This window comes from Amphiprion ocellaris, chromosome 6, assembly GCF_022539595.1.
Source record: "Amphiprion ocellaris isolate individual 3 ecotype Okinawa chromosome 6, ASM2253959v1, whole genome shotgun sequence".
Classification (NCBI taxonomy): domain Eukaryota; kingdom Metazoa; phylum Chordata; class Actinopteri; family Pomacentridae; genus Amphiprion; species Amphiprion ocellaris.
In genome coordinates this window covers 24,772,723-24,799,110 of record NC_072771.1, presented here as the reverse complement: position 1 = coordinate 24,799,110, position 26,388 = coordinate 24,772,723, and the positions used below count along the sequence as shown (strand labels likewise).

Genomic DNA, 26,388 nt, shown 5'->3' with positions numbered 1-26,388 from the left:
AAATGAGTGATGTAATTTCAGTGATGCAGTCTGGGAGGAAGTTCTACATTTTGAACATTATCTAAGACCACAATGGAGGTAGATGCTTAAGAGTCGTGGCAAAAACACATCCATCAGCAAAATCCTTCTCAACTATTGTTTCAATTTGCTGACTGGGAGGTCACTTAATATTAAAGTCTGTGTGTGAGGGGAAACACAGTCCCACAAAACTCCTAGCATAGCCCAGCTTGCATAGCTAAAACTGAACTGAAAACAATGAGTCTTCTTACATGGCTCATCAATAAATTAAAAATTATGAACATGGATAGGAATGAATTTAACAGCCTAAAGCCAAAGAGTCATCAGACTTGGTTTGTAGCAGCATCACACAGCCAAAAAAAGAGGATTGGTTTTATTGGTGCTACACAGAAGCAAAGCGGAATTAGATTTAGCTCCTACTGGACCACCCGTAGTAATTCAGCAAGCTTACTAGCAGTGATGTCAGTATACAGTAGAAGTATGCCAAAATATGCTTAGTTTTCCACAAAAAATCCTTACTTTAAACTGGCAACCCTACATCATGCACTAAACTGTGCCCTTTACATAATCTACTTATACAACTCACCACTGACTAGAAGGTTGCAAATTAATATGACGCACGCACACTCATACACAGGAATGACCTTAAATTACACTGCCCATCCTAAAAATCAACCTGCACCTGGATTTTTACCTCTGAACCCTAAGAGCCAGGAGCATCAGGTGCTCTCTCTACATGGTGAGGTGACTTAGCAAATGTCATGCTATTATGGTTTTGGTGTCTGACACACCCTAGACTGTATTGACTCCAAGTACGCCCGCAGGGCCAGAGAGATGATGTCACCTACTGTGGAAAGAGTCTGACTGCTGCAGCCCTATTTAAAGCATGATGGCCTCCCTAATGCAAGAAAGAGTCACTCACTGCCCACAGCTATTCTGCCATTATATTAGGAATAGCAATAAGAATGGCTTGAGAAAAACTATTAAATCTAAGAACTGTATATTCAGTAATGAGTAAGAAGTACAATCAAAACAGACTTAATCCTCACGAGGACATCACTTGAAGCAATTATTAATGGTAATTCAAGCAAAAGATGGAAGCTTTAGTACTCTTGCATGAGGTGCAAAATAGTCATACAGTATTATTAGTGAATTTACAATGACACTGAGCTCAATATAAATTTGGCAGTCATAAAAGTACAATGACAATGATTAGTGCATAGTGAGCATGTTGCCATTGCACATTTTATGGACACCCCAAATGCACTCTTGCCTGTGAGTGAATGTTAAAACATTATTTGTGTTTCTTTAGGGGCCTCTGAATCATATTTTTCCCACTTTATGGATGTGAATTGTGCCTTCTAACACTCCACCTTGCAGCTCCTCCACCTGGTGTGGATGCCAACGAACAAACCATACTACAGTTTAATTTGCAGCACACTGGTGAAGTGAGGTAGCAAGCTTACTATGAGGTTACAAGAGTGAAGACCACTAGTGAGAGTCAAGTGACAGTCTTGAAGTTCAAACAGACTAAGTGCAGTCCAACTCGTACATTATGGCTTTTGTGGCCAAAATTATTTAATGTAATTATCATAGAGAGAAATATGTAAAGCAAAAGTACTGTAAGTATACATAGTCTTTTAGTGCAATTTCTTGTATGTAGCACAACAAACTATGTTAATTTTCTATGCATTTTTTAAAAATGAGTCAACAAACTAATTTCTCCAGATCTATATCAAACAGATATTGTTCACATCAACTGTTTAATGTAAGCTTCAACTAAACCACTGGTTGATGAACACATTTCTGACCAGTGACTCCAATAAATAATCAAAGAAAGCAATAACATAATAAGAGGATGGAGGTCTGACCCTTTGCAGCACAGTCCAGTCTAGGATATGAGTGGTTGAATATTGCTTATGCATTCCTGTTTTCAGACATTTCCTTGCATCTGTTAACAAACCCTAGCAGAGGGTACTTCAAGCCTGCTGCTGCTAAGTGATGATGATTCATATTTCAGATGTCTGGACTGATGTGTAAGCTTAACAGGTCAGTGGAGTCCTGCAGTGGTTGTACATACAAATATGCAAACAGACATTAAGTGAGTCTGTTCTTTATGAAAATATCAGGCCTGTAACCATGCAGTCACCTGACTCCGTCACAGAGCTGGGTGTGACACATACTCCAAGTCCAAGCTAAGTGATCAAAGTCCAGAGTATGTGAGAGTGAACCGTGTGTGTGTGGACGGTAGTATGCGAAAATCACAAGATCACAACAAAACCTCACCCTGACGACTGAACACACCCTGAAAACGACCCTCAAGCAGACTGTACAGAAAGCAGATTTTGACACTGATGTCAATAGGGATCTGATAACACCATTATGAGACGAGCGACTTCTCATGTGTAGCCGAGTCTATATTCTTTCATTTACTAAATTGCACATAATTGGCAATAACAGTCAGACATGATATCTGTGCATATTATTTCCATCACATACAAATGTATAATACAGCTTAAGTATTCCTGAACATGATTTCCCCAAAGCAGTAGGAACAGGATGTAAAGCAGGAAGGACATGGACTGATGACCAGGTGTTGCAACAGAAACAGCATAAACTAAGTCTGACTACACACTATTTTCACAACATATGCATTATGCATTATATTCAGTAAAGTTCAACATTTTGCACACCCACAAAAAACAATATTAACTTTGTCCAAACAAAGTTGCTATGTAAAATAGTTAATACCATTTCAACATCAAATTGTGCCGTACACAAACACAAACTGTGCGCTTCAATGCAACTTGATCTCTAAGGGTGTGTGTCATAGTATGCACAAACACTTGATGAAACGCTGCGGTTTAAAGGGACGTACACAGCAGTGCAACAGATCTCAAAACCGCCTATAAGAGCTATAAGTTCACACATCAATATTTACATCAGTTTAAACATGCTGGAAAGATTCATACATGACTTCTTACATTAGTTACAGTCCACAATTTCCACAATTTTCTGTCATTCCATTTCCGTTATCAGCACAGGTTACAAAGATTATTCTCTACTTTATGAATTAATTGTAGCTGTTAAGCTTGACTTGTAGAAATGAGCTGTAAAGTCCCAGAAACACTAGCTAAGCTCTGGAGCTCAACCTACTGATCATCCCAGGCAAGGCAGGAAAGGCCGACAGTCCGACAAGAGAGCCGGCGTTCTTCACATTCCACACCTCGGCCCCAGGCAGCTCTGGTATGGGTATGACTAATGAGAGCAAGAGAGCCGCTGGGGTGTCAAATACAGCACCCTTTGAGCTGTTAATCGTGTCTGTGTCTGATATGCACAATTGGGAATTTCAGGGTCTGAAGAGCAAACACAACAAACCTACATCAAGACATGATAATATGACACACAAATGATGGTTACATTTTCATAATATGGTTGACAAGCAGCAGTGAGAGTTCAATGTACTGATTCAACAAATACACATATAATTTAAAAATCTATATATAAAAGTGGCTTGAAACGTAAAGGTTAGCTGGCTGCAGGAATGACCTGTGAGTCAGCAATCACTGTCTGGTTTATGTGATTTGTGTGTGATATGTGTTCAAATTTTCAAAGATACCACAGTTTCAATGAGCTACTAGTGTTTCCTTTTAAAAGTCGTGGCACCAGACTGTGATAATGAGACTTTTGATTTTAGGTAAAAGTCCCTTTCAGACATTCACTGCTTTCAGTTACTCTGATGCTGTCTAAACAGGTGGGCTTCATGTCCTAATCAGCACCCTGGTTACCTTTCAGGAAGATTTGCAAAAGCAAACTTATTAGGTCAGGCCTAGTGAAATTTCTGTATCAGTTTCAATAAGGCACAAGTCTTACCTGCATGCTGTCACATTAACGGATAGGCAAAGTATTCTGAGTGGTGTGAAGCAATTTACGTTAGTAATTTAATAATAACCATAAATAAATGAAGCTATTGTGAAAGCTTTCAATTAGTTTTGATTTAATGCTTTATTATGTAATATACACCATTTCATGTACTGTCCACTCTCATGTGAATGAAAATATGCTGCATGCATATTGTGGCTCTGACTCACTGTCATTGGTATGTGCGATGAAGCCATGAAGAACATTAACAGAGGAGTGTCTGAATGACAGCATGCCATCACTTTACCAGACTGACGACAGCAGTGATGTAACATAGTCCATGTCTGAAAGGGCTCAAGCATCTTTACTTTAACCTGTGCATGCAACTTTACTGTAACTTCCTTTCCTGGAAATTGAATAATTGTTAGACTGAAACTTGGACCTATCAGGACACCTTATGGCTGATTACAGTAACTTGACCACTTCAGCCAGCATGTATTTCAGAGTGGCAACATACTGATAACAATCCTTCTCGCTCTCACACACACACACAGCAGAATGTAACGAGGGCCTACGTCACACACAGGTTACCTGGAAGGCAACCTTTCTGAAGAAGAAAGCTCAGCCTATATTGCACTACTTGTCCTAATCTAGAGTTACAGTTAGAGAACAGGTTAGTTTAGCTATTGACTAAAATAAACACTAACACCAACAAGCAGAAACTGTACAGATCACCCAGTATTACTTCTCAAGTGAACACTGGTGACACACTATGCTTATTCTTCCTATGTACACAAGGTAACTACACCTTTGACCTTTGACAACAAGTACAATAAATGTTGCCAGCTTTCTTTCACAGACACGGTAAGGACAACAGTCAAAGACAACGTTAAACAAATTTAAAGATATGTAAGATTTCCATTTCATTCCATTGTGTTAATGATTTGAAATCCCTAAAACCAAAACCACACACTGAAACTGAGGCAGCACCTAAACCCTCTGAAAACCAAGAAAAGGAAATTATGCAGTTTGCATGTCATGGGATCACAATATTTGTAAGCATTTTAAATTTACAAAAGACAAGCTGGACAAAAGGTTTTAGTCAACTTTCTGCTGTGGGATCACCTGTGTCTTGCTGCATTCTTAACTCTGTCCCTCAGGAAAAGTATGTGTACATGTTAAATGAGACATTTTATCCAAAAAATACCATAATGTCATCAGCCAACCATAAGCATCTCCTCAGCAGAAGTAGATACAGGCTGATGAATCTCAGTAATCAATCATAATGGGATGACAAGTCTGCGAGCGAGGTCACACACTAGTCACAATTAGGAGCATTATTGTGCCTCCGAATAAACCATAGTCTGAACAGAATCCAGTCTTCAGAGTTCAGCCTCTGCAACAACTAAAACACTCAAAACCTAAGGATTTTTCTACATGTTTGAATATTTGGTTAAAAAACTAAACTAGAATCAGACATTAACCTGAGTCCTAGGCACAGTCAAATGTGACTTCATTAGTGTGAGTGTCTTATGAGTTTCTGATAATAAAGAGTGTATTAAGGTTAAATGGTCACAAGTAAATAAATCATATCCTTGCAGTTGCTAATGAAATGAAATTATATCTAAACAGGTAAGAAAGAACTAAATAGACAACTGAGTTTTTCACCTCCATTTGTTTTGAGTTTAATTTACAGTTTTACCTGAAGGATAAACATCTCTAAAATACCTTGCTGGTATTGAATATTAGGCATAGCCTTCCATCATCACAAGCGACCAACATAACTGGCAGTTACTTGTGAATACTTCTCTTTCTATCAGTTTGAAACTCAGCACACAATAAAACTTTAGCATCATTTTGTCTTACAGATATTTACAAAACAAATAGTTGTTTGGCAGTAGGTAGTTACACATCTGTGCAGTGAAGAAAAAACATTCATGTGCTATATCAAGCTGATATAACAAGTTTGTGCTGTATAGACAATATAACTATCAGATTGTAGCTCACTACAGCCATTAAAATTATATCAATTCTCATTCTAATTAAACTAAATTTAGGAATCAATTTATTGCTACTGACTGAAAACATTTAAAATAAAATATTATTTAGCAAGTTCAATCTGGCATACACTTTGACTTGTGCTGTAAATTGTCCACTAGAGAAGATCTTCAGTTCTTGTGATCAGACACAAGGCTGGCAAGATCTACCGAGATCTTACATCTTAGCAGACAAGTGACCAGCGTTTTATGACTGTGTATAACAATATATACAACACTGCTAAAAAAAAATAAGGGTCTGAACAGACTCAACCAGCCAGGCAAGAAAATCATCTCCAAGGCAACCAGCCTACAGGTATATGTGAGCATCATTTTGTCCAGAACAAGAAACTGCACCAGCAAAATACACCCACACCAACAGCAAGCGGCTACGGTAAACAGTTGAATACCTAACATGTCCATAACTACGCTACAGACATTTGAATCCTTTGGGAGGAATGTCTCGGACCTAGAAAACAACCAGTTGCATAGCAACAAGTAAGACTGCAGAAAATGAGAGTGAATCACAGGGTGACAGACACAAAGTACAACACTGAAACACAAAAAAAATGTATGTACAACATTCCCTCAAGGCAAGAAAGACATTCTTTTCATTCACACAAGAGGCCTGCACACTTCCTTTCCTTGAAGCCCAACATGTGATTCACACATGCACACCACTAAAGGGTCTTCCGTGCATGCTGTCCAGTGCTGCTCAGAGCTCCATGGAAATTTCCACTTTAACAAGTCTCTACATCTGTATGGTTGAGACAAACAGCTGAGCGGGTAGCAGCAGCAGTGCTGTCACACCCGGAACCGTTTCTTCAGATTTACAACCTCTTAATGATAGGGCAGAAACAATAGATTGCAAAACACTAGAAACTGATTGTAAACCTGAGCTATATATAACTGAAGAGATAAAGCAAATATACCTGCAAAGTCGTGTAGTGTATATATACTGTAGTACAGTACCGTGCTGTTACATGACTGGTGAAACAATCTTTAATCTAATAATTACAGACAGAATCTGAGGTAAGTCTACTGTTACTGAAAACATTTGAAATTGGTTGTTCTATGCCAGTTTGGAAGCATTTGAGGAGGCTAAAATTCTGGGGCAAATCAGTCATCAGTACCCATGTGCTCCTGCAGCACAAGATACTTGCTAACAGGCCACTGCACAAAAAAATGTGTTTACTCATAGTCTAATGGCACGATTAGTTGGCTTGTGGTTGCTGATGGCCGGCGAGAGAGTAAACGGTGTTTCCAGTATGTCTAGGGCCATAGTGATTAGGTCTGCACAAGCACTTTGATGCACCAAGAGAAAAACCTGTAATGAAAATCAGTAAGCTCTGTCATGTCTTTGATGAGACAGTTCTAAATAAACATAGTATATCCTGTGAGGGATGGTCTGCGTCTGCAGTGTCTCCACATCTTCCTACTGTCTCCCTAAAGCATGCTTTAATACAGTCAAGTACCTGTGGCCAAAGACAAAATAAAGTGAAAACAGACAGAATATGAATGAAAAAAATATTTCTACAAAGATCTTGGAACATATGGTAGACAGATTGATACATTTGTGTACACCTGTAGATTGTTTTTGAAATCAATGCACTTTTGCAGCACATGTTCAATGAATCAAACAGCCTCAATGGAATTTCACCACCATTTAATTTTTTAAAATGCCATAGTTTTGCTGTAATGCTACTAAAATAAAAATCTGGAGCTCACAGTTTTAGCACAGCATATTTTTCAGTAATGTAGGAGTCATACTGATTATCACATTACTATAAATATTTAAATATGGCACTTGGTTACAGTGAGTGAGTCTGTGACAGAAACAACGTTTGACTTCAACCCAATTCTCTCATCCTGGCCGCTCTTCATATTTCAGCCTATCCCAGAATTCACATGTGTACTGACACTGCATGAAGCAGCCAATGGCAGGGCAGGGAGGAAATGGTCTTGGAAGGCTGTCAGGCAGGGAGCAGTGAATGACCATATATGGTAAAATCTGCAGTCAGCAGGACTGAGCGGCAGAAGTGGCAAAGGCAGATTCAACTGAGCAGTATAGAGGTCTTGGAACACAAACTGACCAAAGTGCAGGGAAAGACCCTAGATTTCATGCACACTCAGTGTATTTCTGCACGGAGAGACAGAGTGCAGCTTAGTTAGCAGCAAAACTGTAGCATAAGAGATAGAACAGAAATAATGTGTCACTATGCACACACCCAGGGATTACTAACAGCAAAGGCTGAGCACTGGATGAATGGTGCATTGAGGAATCGAATCCAAGTCAAACAAACATTCCACAATTGATCATCCTTTCTGTACTGTTTCAGCATTGAACACTGCTTGGAAAATGCAGGTGCTGATTGCTAAAACAGTGTAGACGGCACTGATTTTTTTAAACACTGACATGCCTAGATAAATCAAAGGAGGAGATTTCAAGTAAAAGGATATAATTCAAACAATAGCAATAATTCCCTGATACCTCCCCTTCTCTTATGCTGAGCAGACAGAGAGGACTTGTCAGGATATTTTCACCAAACACTTGCTAGCTGCTGCATTCAGTCCCACAACTTCCTTCATATGGAAATCAGGGAATAAATTAGCAAGCATCCAGCTATGAATGAGAAAGGGTGAGATTGAAAGCATGAGGGAAGGGAATGACGTGTTGAGCTGGACATCTGATCCTCTCTATATAAATCCCTGTGTTCTGACAGGAGGAAGCAACAATAGTCATGGCTGTGCTGAGTCAGGGCAGCCTGCTGCACTAACCCACATCCTAGTGAGTCACACAAAGAGCCACCCCATCAGTCGACTCCTCAAAATGCAGCTCAGACCTCAGGTCAGGTCACAGATCCACAACTTCAACCTCTGAATTCTAGGTGATGCTCTCAAATTCTTAAAAAAGTGTCAACATCTGAAGACATAAGGAGACTGAGTAAGATGTTTTTCATTATAACAAAGACAGTACACAGCTACATATGGCTAAATTGTGAAGGGGGAAGGAGCATCATCACACTTCTGCCTCCCCCTCCAACCAAAGTGCGGTAATGACAAAGGGCTGTGCTGGGAGTAAGCGTAAGACAAAGGCCCTGAGCAGCTGGCTGCCCACAGAGACTGGGAGCAGCACAGCACAGGCAGATGGGTTAGCCGGACAGATGCACCCTCACATTAGGGATGGGAAGGGTGGGTGGATGGGGACATGAGGGGACGTGCCCCCTTGCAACAAAAGTGAAATGAGACCAAAACATTTTTAACAGCCATCCATCAGGCACAGTTTTATCCATAAAGCAGAGCTGTGTCTGACAAAAATTCATAAATGACAGAAATACAATCCATGGAAAAGCAGGCTGCTGTCCTTAAATATTAGTCAAACCAATGTGTAATTAAGAGGCAACAACATAATCTTTTCAATCAACCCAGTAATACTGATCCACTGCACTGCAGTCTAGTCATACCATTTGCAAGAACAGACTTGTCCCACTTTTGAGACCTGCATTGCCAGCTGAGGCTATACTGAGAGTTCCAGATGGACTTGCTTTGTCAGAAAAAAAATCTTTTGAGAATAGCATGGTGAATAAGGTTAAAAATAGCTGTTAAAAGAAAAAAAACACATAATGTAAAAAGATAATGCCCTTTGTTTTAAGATCTAATTTTAATGTTGATTCTATGTCCCAACAACTGATTTCCTCCATTACGCTGTAAGCTGTAAAACTGGTTTGGTGGCAATGCATGCTGGTCAAACTATTCACAGTCATAACATACATACACAACACTCTAAATCTTAAATAACACGGTATTCCCCTTTCACCTCCAGCGTCACAATGCATGGACTGTTGAAATGAGGAATATACTCTAGCTGAAGGACTAGTTTGTCAAGCATGCCTTCTTAAATGTGGGAAGATCTAAAATTCAAGAGAGCTTTTATTGATGTCTCACTAGAGGAAATTGCCTGAGGTTTTTTATGCACATAAAGACCTCACTCTTTAATCCAGCAGTGAAAGTTGACTTTGTTCAATGCACTGGGACGTGGCATGCAGAGGGCAGCTCACTCAAACACAAGCACAGAGAGCAGGGCAGGAGGAGCGTGAAACCAGTCGAGCTCGTGGGCCACCTCCAGTACAAGCTCTGTATTGAATGAGGTGCTGAGAGGTGTAAGCTGTGTGATGACAGGCCTAAGGATCCGGTCCGCGGTGCCAGAGACTTCTCATATGACATGGTAGTGTACTGGTGTACACTAATTACAGACCCAGGGCAGATCTGTCAACAGCATTGCAGTGCTTATGTCACTCACAGCGTCAGGACCTGCCACTTGGCCATTGCTTGGAGCTGGCAAACAGAAACACAAGCAACTGGCAATTCACCACTATCAACCATAATGACACCCAACGGCTCTCAAGGGGACATGCAAGAGCCTGTTCTTACATTCAGTCTGACCTCTATTACATTTTAATTAACCAAATTATGACAGCAGGGGTAAAACAAAAAGGAGTGATGTACAGTATTCACCCAGCTAACGAGTTGTTTACAGCCAATCAAATATTGTCTTGCCCAACCCATGAGTAAATCAGTGGAGTGAGTCCTTATATGGAGGCAAGGATCAGGAGACTGTTCGCTCCGGGGCTTTAGAGTAGTTTCTGTTGTACACACACCGGTGTGTGAAGCAGCAGCTGGCTGGTAAATATTAATCCCAAAGTACACTGACATGAACAATCAGCAGTTGTTTTCAGAGGTATTGTCTTCAATGCAAATATGTATTTGCTGTACACAAAACCTAGGAAATATCCTGTTACAAACAATAGAGATGAATCAAGATATCAACTTAAGCTTTATGTCTACATTTATTTCAATCCAAATATGATCTGAGTATACTTAAGTATTCCAAAGAAGCAGTAAATGCAAGCACTCTCACACATCTAGTTCCTTCCATCTATTTGTCCTAGTGTCCAGGTCTGATAGTGTCCAAACACAGTTCTTATGGCACTGTGGCATAACTGACACAACACAACACAACACAAACTTACCTTGTGAAGAGGGAGAACGAGGAAAGCTCCACCACCGCTGGCCTCAATAATTATGGCAACAAACTTGGGATTGACTGCACAGAAGGCGCTGTCCCATGTGACCCTTGAAACCCGGATATCATCGTAGCATTGGTCATTCTTCACCACCTGGCCAAAGACGTGACGGAATTTGCTCTGCCGTACAACTCGTTTCATATCTGTAGAAAGTGCAAAAAGGGAGATTTATCGTAAGTTAATTAGCAAACTGATTTAAAGATAGTTGCTGTGATATAAAGATGTACAAATTCAAACAGTAACAAGAAAACAAGTGGACTGCAACATGAACCAACACAGACTACTTGAACTAGTGAAGGAGTTGAGAGCACAAGGCATACCACCCACAAACTTCTGCAAATCTGTTTGAGCAGACTGAGAACATGTGAGGCTTTTTCCAAAACACATTCCCCTTGCAGATGTGTTTGCTTCTCTCACTTTGAGGGTGTTTTGAAACAATCCATTACTACTTACTACTCCAAGGGTCTTTCTGGGAATTTCTGGGCATCACGGTGCTGGCAATTTTAAGGAAGACACATGTCGCAGTTGATGTTGCAGACTCTGAATATCAGCGTATCCTATTTTGGAAAGGGTTTGATGAGGCTACAGTGAAGTATTATGTTTCATTCTTTAAGGAAAGCCCTGTGACTTAGTGACAGAACTGTTGACATTTTACTTCACTTATTTTTTCAATTCCATGTAAATCATTGAAACAACTTGCAGCAAAAGAAGTCATCAAACAAAAGTTATTTTTATTAGCACTGCAATATGAGCTCTCCTCATGCCTGTGTTCACAAAGCAATCGTGTTGAGTTACAATGATCACACAGTTAGCAACTCTTATTATAGTGCATTATCCAATATTTTCTGGTGAGTACCTTCAATAAGGTACTCATCTATAGAAGTGGAACAAAAAAATCAGATGTGCCTGATGAGACTTCAAACTCTTTTTACTTCCTAGTTGCTGTTTTTTTTCCATCTTTCATTGTTCCCAATATTTAACATCCAAAATACTGGTGGCATTTGTCTGTGGCACACTTCCAAAGAGCCACTTCCAAAGAAAAATAGGACATACTCTAAGCAAACAAAAACAGACTGTGGCTGGTTCAGCTAAAATCTTCACCAGGACAACAATCTGCTGGCAGACAGGAGCGCTTTAAAAAAACATGCTCATTCAAAAGCTTCAAGTCCCACTGCTCCGCATACAACAACAGACCACTTCCAAAGATAACAGAAAACTAGCCAAGGTCAGATAAACAATAAGAACCAGGCCCAACCTCACCTAGAACCTATAGATAGGGAAAAGCTCTAAAGTGGTTTTGGCTTTGTCAGGCTCCTCAAATTTTTTTTTAAATTTTTCGATATAGCACATGGGAACAGTTTCAAAGCCTGAATCACCATGACTAAAGTACAGCACAGGATGTGGGACATGTTTTGAAGGTGGTTTTCCATTGTGTGTGTGTGTGTGTGTGTGCAAAAAAAGAGCGAGACAGTGAGATAGAGCAAAAGGGAAAGAATGAGTGTGAGAGAGAAACGCATGTGTGGCATATTTCCGGCAGGACAAGTATCGCAACACAAGCAGGAAGTTTGTCCTACTGGGATGTGGGAATGTCCGACGGTCCAACTCTTAATGTAAAATGTCATGAGTGCATGACAGCGTACAAATGCTGCTACATGCTAACTCCAAACCCCAACAGTAGGCTGAAGAGACACATTTGCTCAAATTAGAAACTGTTAATCTCAAGTGTTAATCTTGGACTTTGAGGAGTCTGAAAATTTCTAAATCCTGCCTACATTCATCTGGATGAAGAGTGCATTTGTCAAGAAAAGCGAATTCATTACTCCAGAAAATGCAAACTACAAGCAACCGACTGACTTCCAATAATAAACAGTCTCTGGAAATCCTGGTAGACACATTACTATTAAAAAACAAACACTAAATTCATTTTGATGGCAAGAAATGGATACTCTAACAATGTTTAAAACAACACATCACCGGCAGCCAAGAACTCGCATTTTGTCAACGCTGACAAACTTTATCTAATCACTCACAATTAATTTTCATCTATGTGAAAACTGAAGGGGAGAGTTATTGTTTCTTATAGTAATGCGATGGTAGTCTGGGGCAACACTCAACACGGAAAACTTTGTTGTGAGGGGTGAAGCTTGTTTGCTTACCTTTATAGCTATATAAGCATATCACATATCCTGGTTGGAGTAGAAGCTACATGTGAACAGACACCTAAATCAGCTACTTGTCTAGTGAGGGAGTCAAAATATTTTGCAAGTTTGAAGCCTTTTAGCAGACTGTGATTCTTTTCCTTGAAGGTGAACATTTACATGACATACATGGTGATTTTTAAGCCGTTCCTCTTATGTAAGTGTCCCACTGACATAGAAGGCAACCTATGCACACTGTCAGTTACGTGCTGTATGTATACACAAGGCGGCAACTTTAAAGATCCCCTCCTGGCATGTCTGAAGAGATTATGTAAAAACATGTCTTACCTGTCATGTTTTCCCATTAAAAAAGCAGTATTTTTTTTTTTCATTTCAAAGTTTCATTACTGGATAACACATTTATCTCACATCACTGGAAAGCAATTTTCAGTGTTTGTGCAATGTAAAATGCAGGCTTCAGGTTTCCACATTACACTTGTGTGTGTTGGACCACGATTGGCTTCCAGAGTAGCTGTGAGTCACAAATCCTGCTTGCAGGTACATTCAGAGGATGAATTTAAAAACAGTCCTCTGGTGTCAAGCTCTGAACAGACATCATTCTGAACAGTGAATGTCAAACATCCAAGAGAAGTTAGACTCACCAAAACACATTTCTGAGTGTAGAAGAACAGTGTCTGTGACCGTATGCATTAGACAAATTAGATGTGATGGCGTGACTGCCCTAGGGTCAGGATATGGTATGAATGTTGGAGTGAACAAAGAGTACACAGCAGGTGTTTAGACAAGGCTTAAGGATCACAGATTTTTTGGTGTGTGCAGTAGAGGTTTTAAATTTAATCATAAACATAATTCATTAAATCTGTACATTTCCCTCTACACAATATGCTGATGTATAGTCTGCTGGTGAATTAAACCAATGCAACTAAAGCCTTGTTAAATAGAAGAATATATTGAAGAATGAATCAATCAGTCCTTTGCTCCCTCTTTTTCCTTACATCACTCCCCCACTATTTTCAGCTACTTACTTTACATTTAAACATCACTATCACTAAATTTATTTCCAGAACTGATAGCAAAGCCAGGTCACCTAAGACAGGCCTCTAGTTGTGGTCAAGAGGAGTTACTATGTCGGTCTGAATGACGAATGAAGCACAAACTAATAAGTGCACTTTTAAGAAAGCTCTTAAGTAACAGTTTGACTTTATATATTAACTGGATGTGACAGTGGGTCAACATGCCATATGTAATGAAGAATGGCTGGCTAGTCAGTTCTCTTGCCTGCTTATGATCAATGCTGACCTCTGGGGTCAAGTAGCTTACAATTCCTCCTCCCCACCAGCCTGCTTCTTTGATGAGGTCTAATGACTGTTGTGCTATGGTGTGTCACTCCTAATGCCAGGAATTATGCTTGTCCCAGTCTCTAACAGGTAAGTGGACAGTAACTTTAAACTTCAACTGCAAGAGACCCCCCCCCCCAAAAAAAAAAAAAAACATGATTTACTGGGTGCTGCATGAAAATACACGGGAAAGAAACCCAGGTAAAAAATTTTTAAAAAGAAATTATACAATATCAGAAGTATAAACCAATGTCTTCAAAGGTTATGCATTAAGTCAATATGCAAACAACTACATTATATCCCCACACTACAATTACTCCTCACCTAGTGAAACATCAGATTTCGCAACAAAGTTTAACATCCACTGACAGTAGACTGCGCTAAGCAGCTGGAAACTGGACCAATCAGAAAATCTGAAGAAGCGCAGAAGACATTAAGAACAAGCACAGCTGTATGTGGAGTTTTAATTGAGCACTGATGTGCTGCCTCTCAACTACTGGACCTGAAAAATTACTTCAAGCACTGTAGATATAAAACGAAGCATGACTGCCTATTCATCATCTAAATTATATACAGTGGACAATTAGATTAAATTTGTTGTTTTCTATTTTGAAAACCTGAAGGACATACCTGCAGGTTAACCACATGAAGTACAGGTTTGGAAGACGAAAACAAAAGATGTTTAGTCACACTATCATCAGCATTCCAAACAGCAGGAAATGTGTTGTATCATATGCTACTGTTGTAACAACCAATCTCTCCAACTAGTCCTGAAAAATGATTTTACACTGCCAGTGGTTAGTCAAATGTGACCAGACTGATTTAACACAGTACAGATGAAACCTTTTGAAGAGGGCTGGGCTGTATCACTGTACATGCTGCAGGTCAGAGTAGACTGGGTGGGGTTGCAGCAGATTATGTAACACTGGATCTAGGTGAAGCCACGCTGTGTGGTGGTGACGTGTCCTAACAATTTTCTTCAGGAAGATCGCACCATTTCTTACTATAATTACATTCAACAGCCATTCCCACTGACACACTTTAGACCAAGAAACATCTTCATTTAGGTCTGAAACACCACACCTGCACATAAAACAATTACCGTACTGGACTGGCACTAAAATCCAACTCATAAAACATTTCGGGGAAATGTTGATAAGTTAAGTCTTTACTTGTTGATCTATAATTAATAGCGGCACTGACTCAGTCTGCAACCATGAAACCAAGGCAGAATAAGAGAATGCAATTAGATGGCGTAATTTAAAGTGGAGCTGTCAAACTTGATGAGAATATGGAATTTATGTTGCATAATTTTGATGTCTGATCTGATTTTTTTTTTATCTCATATGGATGACAGCTTAAGTGCTAAATAAGTGACATTCTTTGTTATGATTTATTCACCAGGTATGTTTCCGTTGCATTTTGATGTACCAATTAAAGACAGCAACTAACAACTATGCATAAAACCTTTTCTGCATTATTTCAACTAATATTCAAATTCTCTGCACTTCAACTTAGTAGATTTCTATGCAAGCTAAAAATTAACACAAGACCAAGTGGATGGAAATGCAGTTAATGTCAGTAATGTGTAAAACTGCACAATCCTGGAATGTGCAACATGCATTGACAAGCATGATGCCTAACGCAGGATGTTTGATTTCATAAGCAAACTGGCAGCCCGACCAAGCTAAGGTGCTAACAGAAGAGTTGTCCCATCAGAGTTATGTGCCGCTAACCAAAGAAATCACAGAAATTAATAGGAAACAGACATTCTCAAAATGTAATGAGAACCCATTAGAGCACTAGGCTTTCCTCATCCAGCGGATCATACATGCTAAAATGTACACTTACAACAGTCAGATTTATAACAACAAGAAACTTCAAGGGCTTAATTAAACACTGCTGCAAATGATATGATCATGACATCTGCATGTAACAAAGTCAGCAGCGCTGTGTTGAGGCATTGTCCTGACAGCCTCAGATGTACACCAGAGATATAGACACACTCCTTGGGGGAATGCTATGCCTACTCAGTGAAACTCTCCTGAGGTTTACAGTTCACTGATCCAGTCCTAATTCAAGCAAAAAAGACCTCCAGTATCTGTTGGGCAAATCACATGAAAAGAGAGGCATGTACCTTATTGCCTCCTGAGCCAGCAGAGCTGACCCTGATATGCAGAGACAGAAGGAGGACCCTACAGCCTGAGGAAATGACCAACACGAATGGCACCAGGGTGACACGGTTTTTAAGCATCCTGATCTGGATTCCTCAAATCCATTCACATCTGACAATTATGTTAAGGAACTGAATGGCAGTGAAGTCGTGTGTGACTAGTATCCAACAATAGACAATCCTACACTTCAGAACTGTGGAGTACAATGAAAAAGGCAGTGATAATGAAAGAATTTAGGCCCTGTATGTATGCTGTTGAGCTCACTGTGCTAAAGCGTGGAGGGTTTCCCTCTCATCTCAACCTCACAGTCACAACTTACAGACTGCTGCCTTCCATTAAACCAAGGGGAAATTGTTTTGTTCTGACATAAGACTGCAAAACAGCTACAGAACGGAAACGGGAGCAAAAGGAAAGCTTAGTGAGGGGTCATGTTTCGCCAGTGTGGCACAAATCCATTCTTTAACATTTATTGATACAGGAAGAACAAACATCTTTTCTCTAACTTGGTCAAAGATGAACCTCAGTTGCTGTACACTAAGATCAATGAAGCCCTTGAAGGTTATCGCTGTTCAACAGAATGTCTCCTTTCACTCTGTGCTACTGAGTCATCAGAAGTCCATACATCTGGGATAGTCCTTCTTCGCAAAGCAGCTGTGTAAAAACTTTGGAGCATGTGCATAAACATGTACATTTATGGCTTCATCATGCTGCCTATCCCTGCCACAATCAGTTAAGTTCACAGAGTCCAATTAAAACACAAGCTGCCCCAATCTGTCAACAGCTATTTGTACTCAAACTGGTTTCTCATTGACAGGGCTCACGCACAGTAATTTTATTATATATTATATTATTGTCCCACTCCAAAAGTAAAGACTTAGCGGCAAGAACTTATCAGAAGACTAAACTTGGGCTTTAGTCCTAAGAGAAAACTCTGGACAAATATGAGATTGACTTAATACTTAGCTATAACACTAAACACAGGCAAGGTTAGGTTGGTTATCTGCCATTGCAGATAACCTATATTAAAAGTTATTGCCTATTATCTTTCAGTGAAATCCAAAGATGTGTCAGTAAAAAACCTACAGACAGCCTTGATATCTTGTTAAAACCTTGCTGTTGGGATACAGAACTGTCCATGATGCTAGATTTCATAGTGAGCTTGGTGAGGAAGATGTGACATAACATGAAAATCCCAGCCACAAATCAGGATGAGCTGATGTGGGAGAGGGAGGGGCTGCAGAATTAGAGCAGAATTATGACAAAGCCTAAACCGTCTCCACAACAGTTATTTCAGAAAACTGCTGTATGCTGCGAACTACTATCCAGTGTGCACATAAAAATATCTCCATTACCATTGCATGAGCTTTTGTCAACAAACATACCCTGTATAAATATCTAATAAATTGTTCTCCTTTGAGGCTGTAAGCTCAAAAAGGGTAGTCATTGTAATAGACAGAAAATATAACTGTTACACTGAGCTTGAATAGGCAGATAAAGTACACTAGTGTTGCCACAACCTCAAGGTGCAGCCAGGGACGACACATCCAACCAAGAATTTAGTAAACAATAAACCCTCCCAAAACACCAACAAAGAAACGTTGCTATTTCATCCTGACCAAAACAATTGACTTTCAGAAAAATTGGTTAACAGAATGCTTCAAAATGTGAAATAATACAAACATGATACAAACACAGTGGCTGCTGCAATAACACTTCCCGTGTTCATCTGCTGTCATTTGGGAAGTTCATCACAACCAAACAACTGCCTCTGGAACCTTTAGCTCGACAATGGTATGCAGTCTGAGGTCACTGGCATGCATAAAGCTCACAAAAGCAAAGCTCAACCATTTTCCTGAACAAGTCGTGTCTGCTACATGTCTAGTTTTGCAGCTCCTTTGTTAGTTCTTTTCATCACAGTTGTTGCTGTTGCTGTTGCTGGCTTCCCATTAACATGGCTGCCAGCACTGTCCTGGTAGTCACAGCCCAGGTCTCAGCTGGCCATGCATATAAGATACATCTGTTCAACGAATGGGAAGATGATATGCATGCAGTCTGGGGATATGTGGCATGTGAGAAGTGTATGCATATTCCACTCTATTGGCATTATATTGCCATAAAGTTTCACATTGTAACTTTAGACATAACAGTCAGTAATGGTCACAGACTTTTCTTTCCCACACTTTGCTGCTCATGCCACCACTCGCCCCCCACTACACACACCAGTGATGTCGCCTCAGTGCTCTCCACACACTGGCTGCCTTTTGCCTTTTGTCACCAAGACCGCATGAGACGCCACCTAAATCCCCTTCCTGTAACCAAGGCCACGGACCACTATTGTAATCAGATTCCAGCTACATTCCAGCGATTTTTGCAACAATGAGATAAGGTGCTGTTTTTTCACCTCTCTGCAACCCCGAGTGACCATGCGATCTGCGCTCCCATCAATTTAAATGGTACTCCAGCACAACACATTACGCACCAGTGTTTCAAGGAATGCTATTGTATTCTTTTATACTTTGTTGAGAAATTGATGAGATTTGCAGACACAAGAGCAATGTGGCTTAAAGTTCAGCTCAGCACTAGACTAGGAATAGAAACAATAACCAGATTTAATCAAATTGCTCATTTTGTCTCGGATATTTACAGATGAAAGCATTTCAACACCAGGAGTTCCAACTTCTGCAATCCAAAACAGGAAAATCACTTAAAATCAGACATAGGACACATAAACTTGTCAGAAAACGTCTGTATGTTTCATGTGACACTGACCATGCCTTAAACTGTACTGCAGCATAACCCCCTCCCTTCCCGCGTCTTATCACTTTCTGCACTATAAGACTTAAAAGACTAAATCCCAAAGTTCTTATCCTACTTACAAGTCAAGGTTTAACAGGGACCTCTTTAAAGTCCTATAAAATCACTCACAACAGGAAAAGCTCAAGTTTTTATTGGTGTTTGTGTGTAGGGCTACATTTGTATCTGCAGCCATTCAAATTTAACATATAACATCTGCCTCGGTTTCTCGCTAGCACTGTTCCAATAAGACAATCCACACAACAGATCTAAAGAAAAGAAGAAGAGAGCCAAAATCTGCTTACAGCTCAAATCTAAAAACACTCCACTGAGTACAAAGCATGTCCTTTCCTCTTCCTGATCGGCTACTTCACCCTCCCCCAATGAGTAATGCACAAACCACTGCTCCATTTCAGCAGATGTTGTCAGATGTGTGGTGGGAAAGACCAGTGGAAGCAATAGTGTTAGTCTTTGTGCACCTGCTGGAATTACTAAGCTACAAAGCATTAGAGAATTACAAAAGGAAGGTCTAAATAACAGGAGAGAGAGCTTAGCTTCATCAGTGATGAAATTTCCAAGCAGGAAAAACAAAACAATAACTTCAAAAACTCTATGACTCAAATACAAGAGAGAGAAATTATATTTAGTTTAGAAGAAGCACATGGACATTTAAACAGGCAGCATTCACAGTATGTATTTGACAAACGCCACAAAATGATGGTTTATTAAATTAAAAATACTGGTTTGCTGTCTCGATTTTTGGTATAGTAGCCTTTTAATACAAAAATAAAAACGTCCACAGTCAATAGGTTGCATGTCTGAAGCAGCACAGATTTAGGCATGTGATCCTCTTCATCTACCAGGCTTATCCACACAAACAAACACTAATATACTAAGCAGGTGATGGGTTAATGAGATGTTTCTTCCCACCTGTGCTTTAGAAAAAACTATCAGCCATCTTGTCTGGAGAATCACATAACAAACTGTACATTTACTGTAAACTGTAAATCCAAAATCTTTCTTTCCTTCTCTTTTTTTTCTGGCAGAAAGTCACCTGGGAGAAAGTGGGGATTGAGATAACATCTTGCACAGACAGGATTGGGCACAAACTGAGGTATGTCAGGCATGACAGAAGAATGCAATTTTTGAGATCAATTAAGATTCAGAAGCCAAGCTGTTTACCAAACATTTATCTTCTTTCCACAAGATGCTGATTATTCCAATAGAGTGGGTGTAAAAGGAGAGCTCTCAATCTACTACTGAGATGCTTTAAGTTCACAAAGCAAGCCTGAACCCCTGCTAAACAATTTCAGGAAACTTGAACGACTCTAGACAGCCAGCAGGGAACAGCTGGATTTAGAGACTTTGATCAGCACTGATGAATTAAATGTTGTGGATATGTTGGCTACTGTTTCATGTTCGTATGACTCAAAATGCCAAAGATGTACTTGAGAGTTCACCGAAGCCTACACACAAGTGCCGTGCCGCAGTTGATAGGAACTAACACTCCCTCACATCTTATGCTTAGTTTCCCTCTGCTTCCTGACCCACTTCCTCTCTCAGCACAGCATTAGGGAAGCAGGCTACGCACATCTGAAGACCTTGTACTGCAGCACAACAAGCAGAGGTTGATGTGTCTGAAACAGTTAACAAGTCTAAACACAGCTGGAGGACTGCTGACCCTGGGGTCGCTCCGTCAGCCTTCACCTGCTTTGCAAACCCAGAGGAAAACTTGCTGAGGGAAACTCCGTCAATCCCACAGCTAATTACACATAAGAGCTAAGTAACCTAGTTCAAGACATGGGCCAAATATGTAAGTCATCCTGCCCTTGTGGCACACAAACCACAGCCATTACAAATCAAAGTACCCTATTGTCGTGATCAAGCATATGAGCATGTGGTGGCGTACCGACAGAGGGGTTACACAAAAGACTGTTTGGGGTGTCATCCAGCCACTAGTGCTTGATTGCAGAAAGTATTTATGACTGCCAAGTAGGAAGGATGTAACTGTTAACAGAATATGCACAGGCTTTTAATAGACTGCATAAAGAAGGAAAAGAAAATGATCTCCACTTGATGCCCTACTTAGGAAACACTGGAGTATTATGTGTCACTGTCCAACCGCTCATTAATGTGCACACCCATTTTAATTAAAACATATGTGGTCCAGTTTTGAAAAGTTTAATTAAAATATGTAGGCAATAAAGTGACTTTGAATGCAAGAAGAACATACTAGTTAATGATGTAACCTCTCTTTATTTGAGTTGACCACATTGTTAAACCAAACCCTTGTCTGTTTTATGGTGTGAATGTATGGACTCCATTTACAAGCCAATAAGGTGCAGCTGCATGATATTTCTACGTCTGCCCTCATTGACAGCCCCTACACCATAACATTTCTGCATATTTTCACACTAGCAATTCTCCACGTGTTATGACCAGACAGGCAGAGCTGGTGGAGCTCGCAGTGGTCTGTGCAACTAGGAGGTGCAGCATGGAAGCAGCGACCACTTCTATACTATGACCCTTTTTCATTTATCTTCCATACCAGTGTGTTAGTGGGTCAAATCTGGACCTTGCATCTGGATGAACACTGGGGATATATTTTAACACAACTGCGGATATTAGATCAAAATCAAAGGGGGGCATTTTATTCTGTGCAAATGAAAGAGTTAATTCGTGAAAATTATTGCATTTGGAGCCTGTTGTTCAGCTGGAGGAGACTATATTAAGGCCGGTGGAGAGTGCCAGGGGCCAGGGCGCGGTTGTGCAGCCTGCACCCTCCGTCTATGTGGATCTATCGTCTCGGAGATAAGTTTTCCTGCCGCACTATGGTTAGCTACCCCACCCCGCTCAATAACGTACAACACCACATTTCACCTCGAGAATTAGCCACGAAACCCACCCAACACCAAAAAAGAACGTAAAAAAGCTTTGCTCGCAACAATTTCTTCGGTTTACTGGTGCTAAACTTTTTTTTTTTTTTACACTGTAAGTTAACTGCCGTGGAAGGCTAGCGCTAGCTTAAAAAACTGTTCTCATTATACAGACTATCCCGATTCATTTTAGCTAGCGCATGCACTTTCCTGTCTGGGCTGCTGTAGTTTGGTGGATAAACGAAAATCGCTGCGACCAATTTGAGGTTAGAAAAAAAAACAAATAAACAAAAAAGATTCTTTATAATTTACACAATCTTTAACCTACCTTCAGAGAGGAAAATTAAAGTATTCCCGAAAGTCGAATGATATAACACAACGTATCCCAATTGTTTCCTCCCTCTGCCGGAGCCGCTGCTGCGCTGACACAACCCGCTCTGTGAGCTCTCTCCCTTCTCCCCTCACAAGCCCCGCCCCATGACTTGGTTTGGCGAGTCCTGGTTAGATGAGCCGCGTTTGACGGACAGTTCTAGCAGCTAATCAGAGCCACCTTTTGCATAAAGGGAAAAGAATTCACACCTCCTTTCTTCAGGTTCCCTGTTCTCGAAAATTACAATTAATTGTGTTTTTTATAGTGGCTTTATAGCATTTGAATGCTTTGTGGTCAGTTTCATCTGTTTACTATATGGTTAATATATTTTTGCTATTGTTCTGCAGTAATATCCTTTAGAAAAGCACCATTTGGTATTTATTTATCAATTGATCAGATACATGTAGTTGTGTTCTGGAGAGGTTAACAAATGCACCTTACTGAATAATTTGACAGTATTTAGGGGCAACCTAAAGAACGAAAAGGATGCATAACATGATACATATAAATCAAGGTTAAGTGACAGAAGGGTAATAGTGTAGCTTCATTTATGTATGCCCAATTGTGAGTGGGGATAAAATGATGTATACTGCATGTATCAGATATACACATAAGTGCATATACCTCAGTGACTCTAGATGAGAGTAACTTGATTCCACTTGGATTCCTCAGACAGGCTGTTCCTCATGTCCATGAATATGAACTGTGATATAAATGACAAAACAATAGCACATGCCAACACAGGATTGCTGTCCTAAAAAACATTTTCTAACAATAAAAATGTATTTCAATTCTCCTTAGGACACAATGTACCCCAGGTGTAATACAGCACCACGAGATGGCGATATTTCACAAACTGCAGTGAGGCAGGCTTCTGACAGCAGAAAACAGCTGTAGTCCATCATCCAGTCTATGTTTTCTTGATTCTCCTTCAGTCTTGTAGATTAGGGTTGATGCAAGTGTTTGTGGTGACTCTGGCAGCCCAACAGTAAGGGCTCAAGTTCCAGGATAGCAGATTTCGTTAGTTAATTATATTTTTTATTACCACATGACTCATTGATCAGTTATTCCCAGTGTGTTCTCTAGAACGTGCAACACCTATTTATTTGATTCTGTTGTGCATACACTACTGTAAGCACTTTAGCTGTTTCAGTTCCTATTAGTCAAGTTAGACCATCAGGGTGTCCGATCAATACCAAACTCCTTCTGCACCTTGAAAATGACCCCAATGACCCCATACAATTTACAGCATTGTTCTTGAAGCAATGCTGAGCATCCTGGTTGTAGTCCTAAATTTTTTCACACTGCTGTATACAATGCAGAAAGCTAGATTTCGATGCCCTTACCTTTTCTCATCGATGGCTTCCTCTCGACTGCCTTGTCTGGAGTTTTCTGAGGTGAGTCAAAGGCTGCCTTCATCTGTGCCACCTTCACAGACTGACCCTGCTCATCACACTTGACTTCAACTGGTTTGGGCCGGTCCTGTTGCTGCAGCTTTTCATGCAGCTGAATTGTCTCCTTTATGAGTTCTGAGACAGGCCTAGATTTGGGAGAGCTCTGGGATTTGTCTCTCATTGAGACAGTGTCATCTCTCTCTTTGCCAGGTTTCTTGTCGGTTTCCGAGTTAAGTGTCACACCAAGATCCTGCTTCACGCTGACTGAGACCTTTCGGCCTTCGTCTGAGGTAACTGTCCCACCTGCGGCCACAACAGAGCCAGCATCCACAGCTGGTGCAGCAGCATCCTTAGGGGACTCTTTGACTTTCTTTTTCTTTGCCGACTGAGCATCTGCCTTCTCAGAACCAGATAGCTGTGAATCAGTTTTACTCTCCCTGTCATCCTCATTCTGTGGCGGTGTTTTTACTTTACTGCTGTCTGTCTCCTCAGCAGTGAGACAATGGCCTGAGTCAGCGATCTTCCCATCACTTTTTGTAGTTGGAGGCTTTGGATCAGAAGGTGCAGATTCCTCAGAGATCACACGACTCACATCACATGATGTTGTTTCATGTGAAACAGCTGATTGTAACTTGTCAGAGTGCACACTGTTAGAGGGGCCTTTATTTGGCTTCATCTCTGTGTCCTCCTTGACTGAAGCATCTGTTGAGTTTATGTTCTCAGCTTTGGAATTATGTGATTTTGTGAGTGAGCTGTCACACATAGTGTCCCCAGTCACTCCCGTCTGAGAGCAAAGTGAATCTGAGGTCGCACTGGAAGCAGTGGCTGTATGCTTCATGTCCTGGTCCTTACTGCGCCTATCTGTCTTTGCAAGGTTTGATTGTGGTTGCTTGTTTTTAGAATCTGCAGAGGAGGGTAAAGTCTCCTTCTTGTCATGTTCTGACTGATCAGTCCGGTCACTGGATATCTCTGTTGTTGTGCTGTCAAGGATCCTCTTTGTACCCTTCTTCACAGGAACATCTATGGCTTCCTTGTTGCCAGTGTCGACCTCCTTTATTTTAGAAAGAGACAAGGTTGCATTTACTTTGTTTCTCTTCAGGAGCTTCTCCAAAATAGAGCTGGGCTCATTGTCTAAGACTGGATTTGATGCTGAATCATCGGACGTGGTTTGATTTGCATTTTTTTCGCTTGTGTCCACTTCTGGATCTCCTTGGTCATCAGTGTCAGTAAACCTTGCTGAAGAGGAATCATTCAAAACTGGCATTGGCCCATATGTTAGCGTTTCTTCTTTTGTATTATTCTCCACTCTCTCTTTTGGAGGTCTTTTACTTTTGGAGTGAATGGTATCACTCATGTCTAATAAAGACTCTTTCTGCAGGCTGTTTTTCAAAGGATGTTGGTGTTGAGCTGGAGGCGGTTCCTTCCTCTCACTCAAACAGCCCACTGTTTCTGCACAAAGCTCAATATCCTTATTCCCAACTTCAGCAATCACGGCTTCTTTCAGGACAAGCAGCGACTTACTTTCTGCATGAGCTCCACATTTGCTGTTCTTCAACATCACAGAGACATCTGAGTTTTCAGCTAGGTTCTCCTCCTTTGGGAAAGTTTCCTCAACCTGATTCTCCATCTTGGTCTTTGAGGAGGCTTGAAGCATCAGCCCAGTCTTCTTTTCCTCTGGCTTGGTTTGATTCAGCGGCTCGTGTGCTCTTGCACTTTCCTTATTTCTCGAAGCACTCTGGTGGTTCTTGTCCGTCTCATGTGGAACCGGTGGAGCATTGCTGCCTCCACCTCCTCCTCCTCCCTCCTTTCCTGCAGCCCCTCCCTGTCTCACCTCCCTTGCAGCAGAAGGACTCTCACACAAATTTATGTGCTTCTCACCAGAAGGTGTAGTTGGCTCCTTGCTGGGGCTCCCATCCAGATGCTGAGAGTTCGGCTCCCCTGACTTTTCGCCAGTGTTGCCAGCTTCCTCCTCACATGTGTTTGCTCCCTCCATGACATCACCTGCTTGACTGCCCACACCTCCGGAGTGATTGCACTGATCCGTCTTCTCCGATCCTTCACCCGGGACCTGTTTACCCTCATCCACTTTGTCCAGGTTCTGCCCCATACTGGTCTGTGGAGAAGGACATGGTGTTAACCTCCCAACAAAAGAGCAAATCCCCCTAAATCATGCCACATGTCTGGAATGCCAGCCTAGTAGTATTTTCTTTTTCCTGTGGACCATGACAGATCTCTGCTTTGTTCTGAGCATCACCACTAATATCTGAACACTGCAAAAACAGTAAA

At 40.8% G+C, this 26,388-nt stretch overlaps 1 protein-coding gene across 2 annotated transcripts in view; it reads right to left on the bottom strand.

Moving 5' to 3' along the window:
* The window catches only part of LOC111588550 (coronin-1C-A), a 35,908-nt gene extending 10,098 nt beyond the window's left edge, over positions 1 to 25,810 (bottom strand). The window contains exons 1-2 of one of the 2 annotated variants that reach the window (XM_035943226.2): positions 24,055 to 25,810; positions 10,946 to 11,142 (exon numbers count right to left, since the gene is read on the bottom strand). In XM_035943226.2, coding sequence (XP_035799119.2) covers positions 10,946 to 11,142; positions 24,055 to 25,756 — 1,899 coding nt within the window. In that variant the 5' untranslated portion in view covers positions 25,757 to 25,810. Of the gene's footprint in view, positions 1 to 10,945; positions 11,143 to 22,666; positions 22,794 to 24,054 lie in introns of those variants that run through there. The other variant, XM_023298988.3, reaches the window with a different exon arrangement.
* Positions 25,811 to 26,388: the final 578 nt, after the last annotated feature.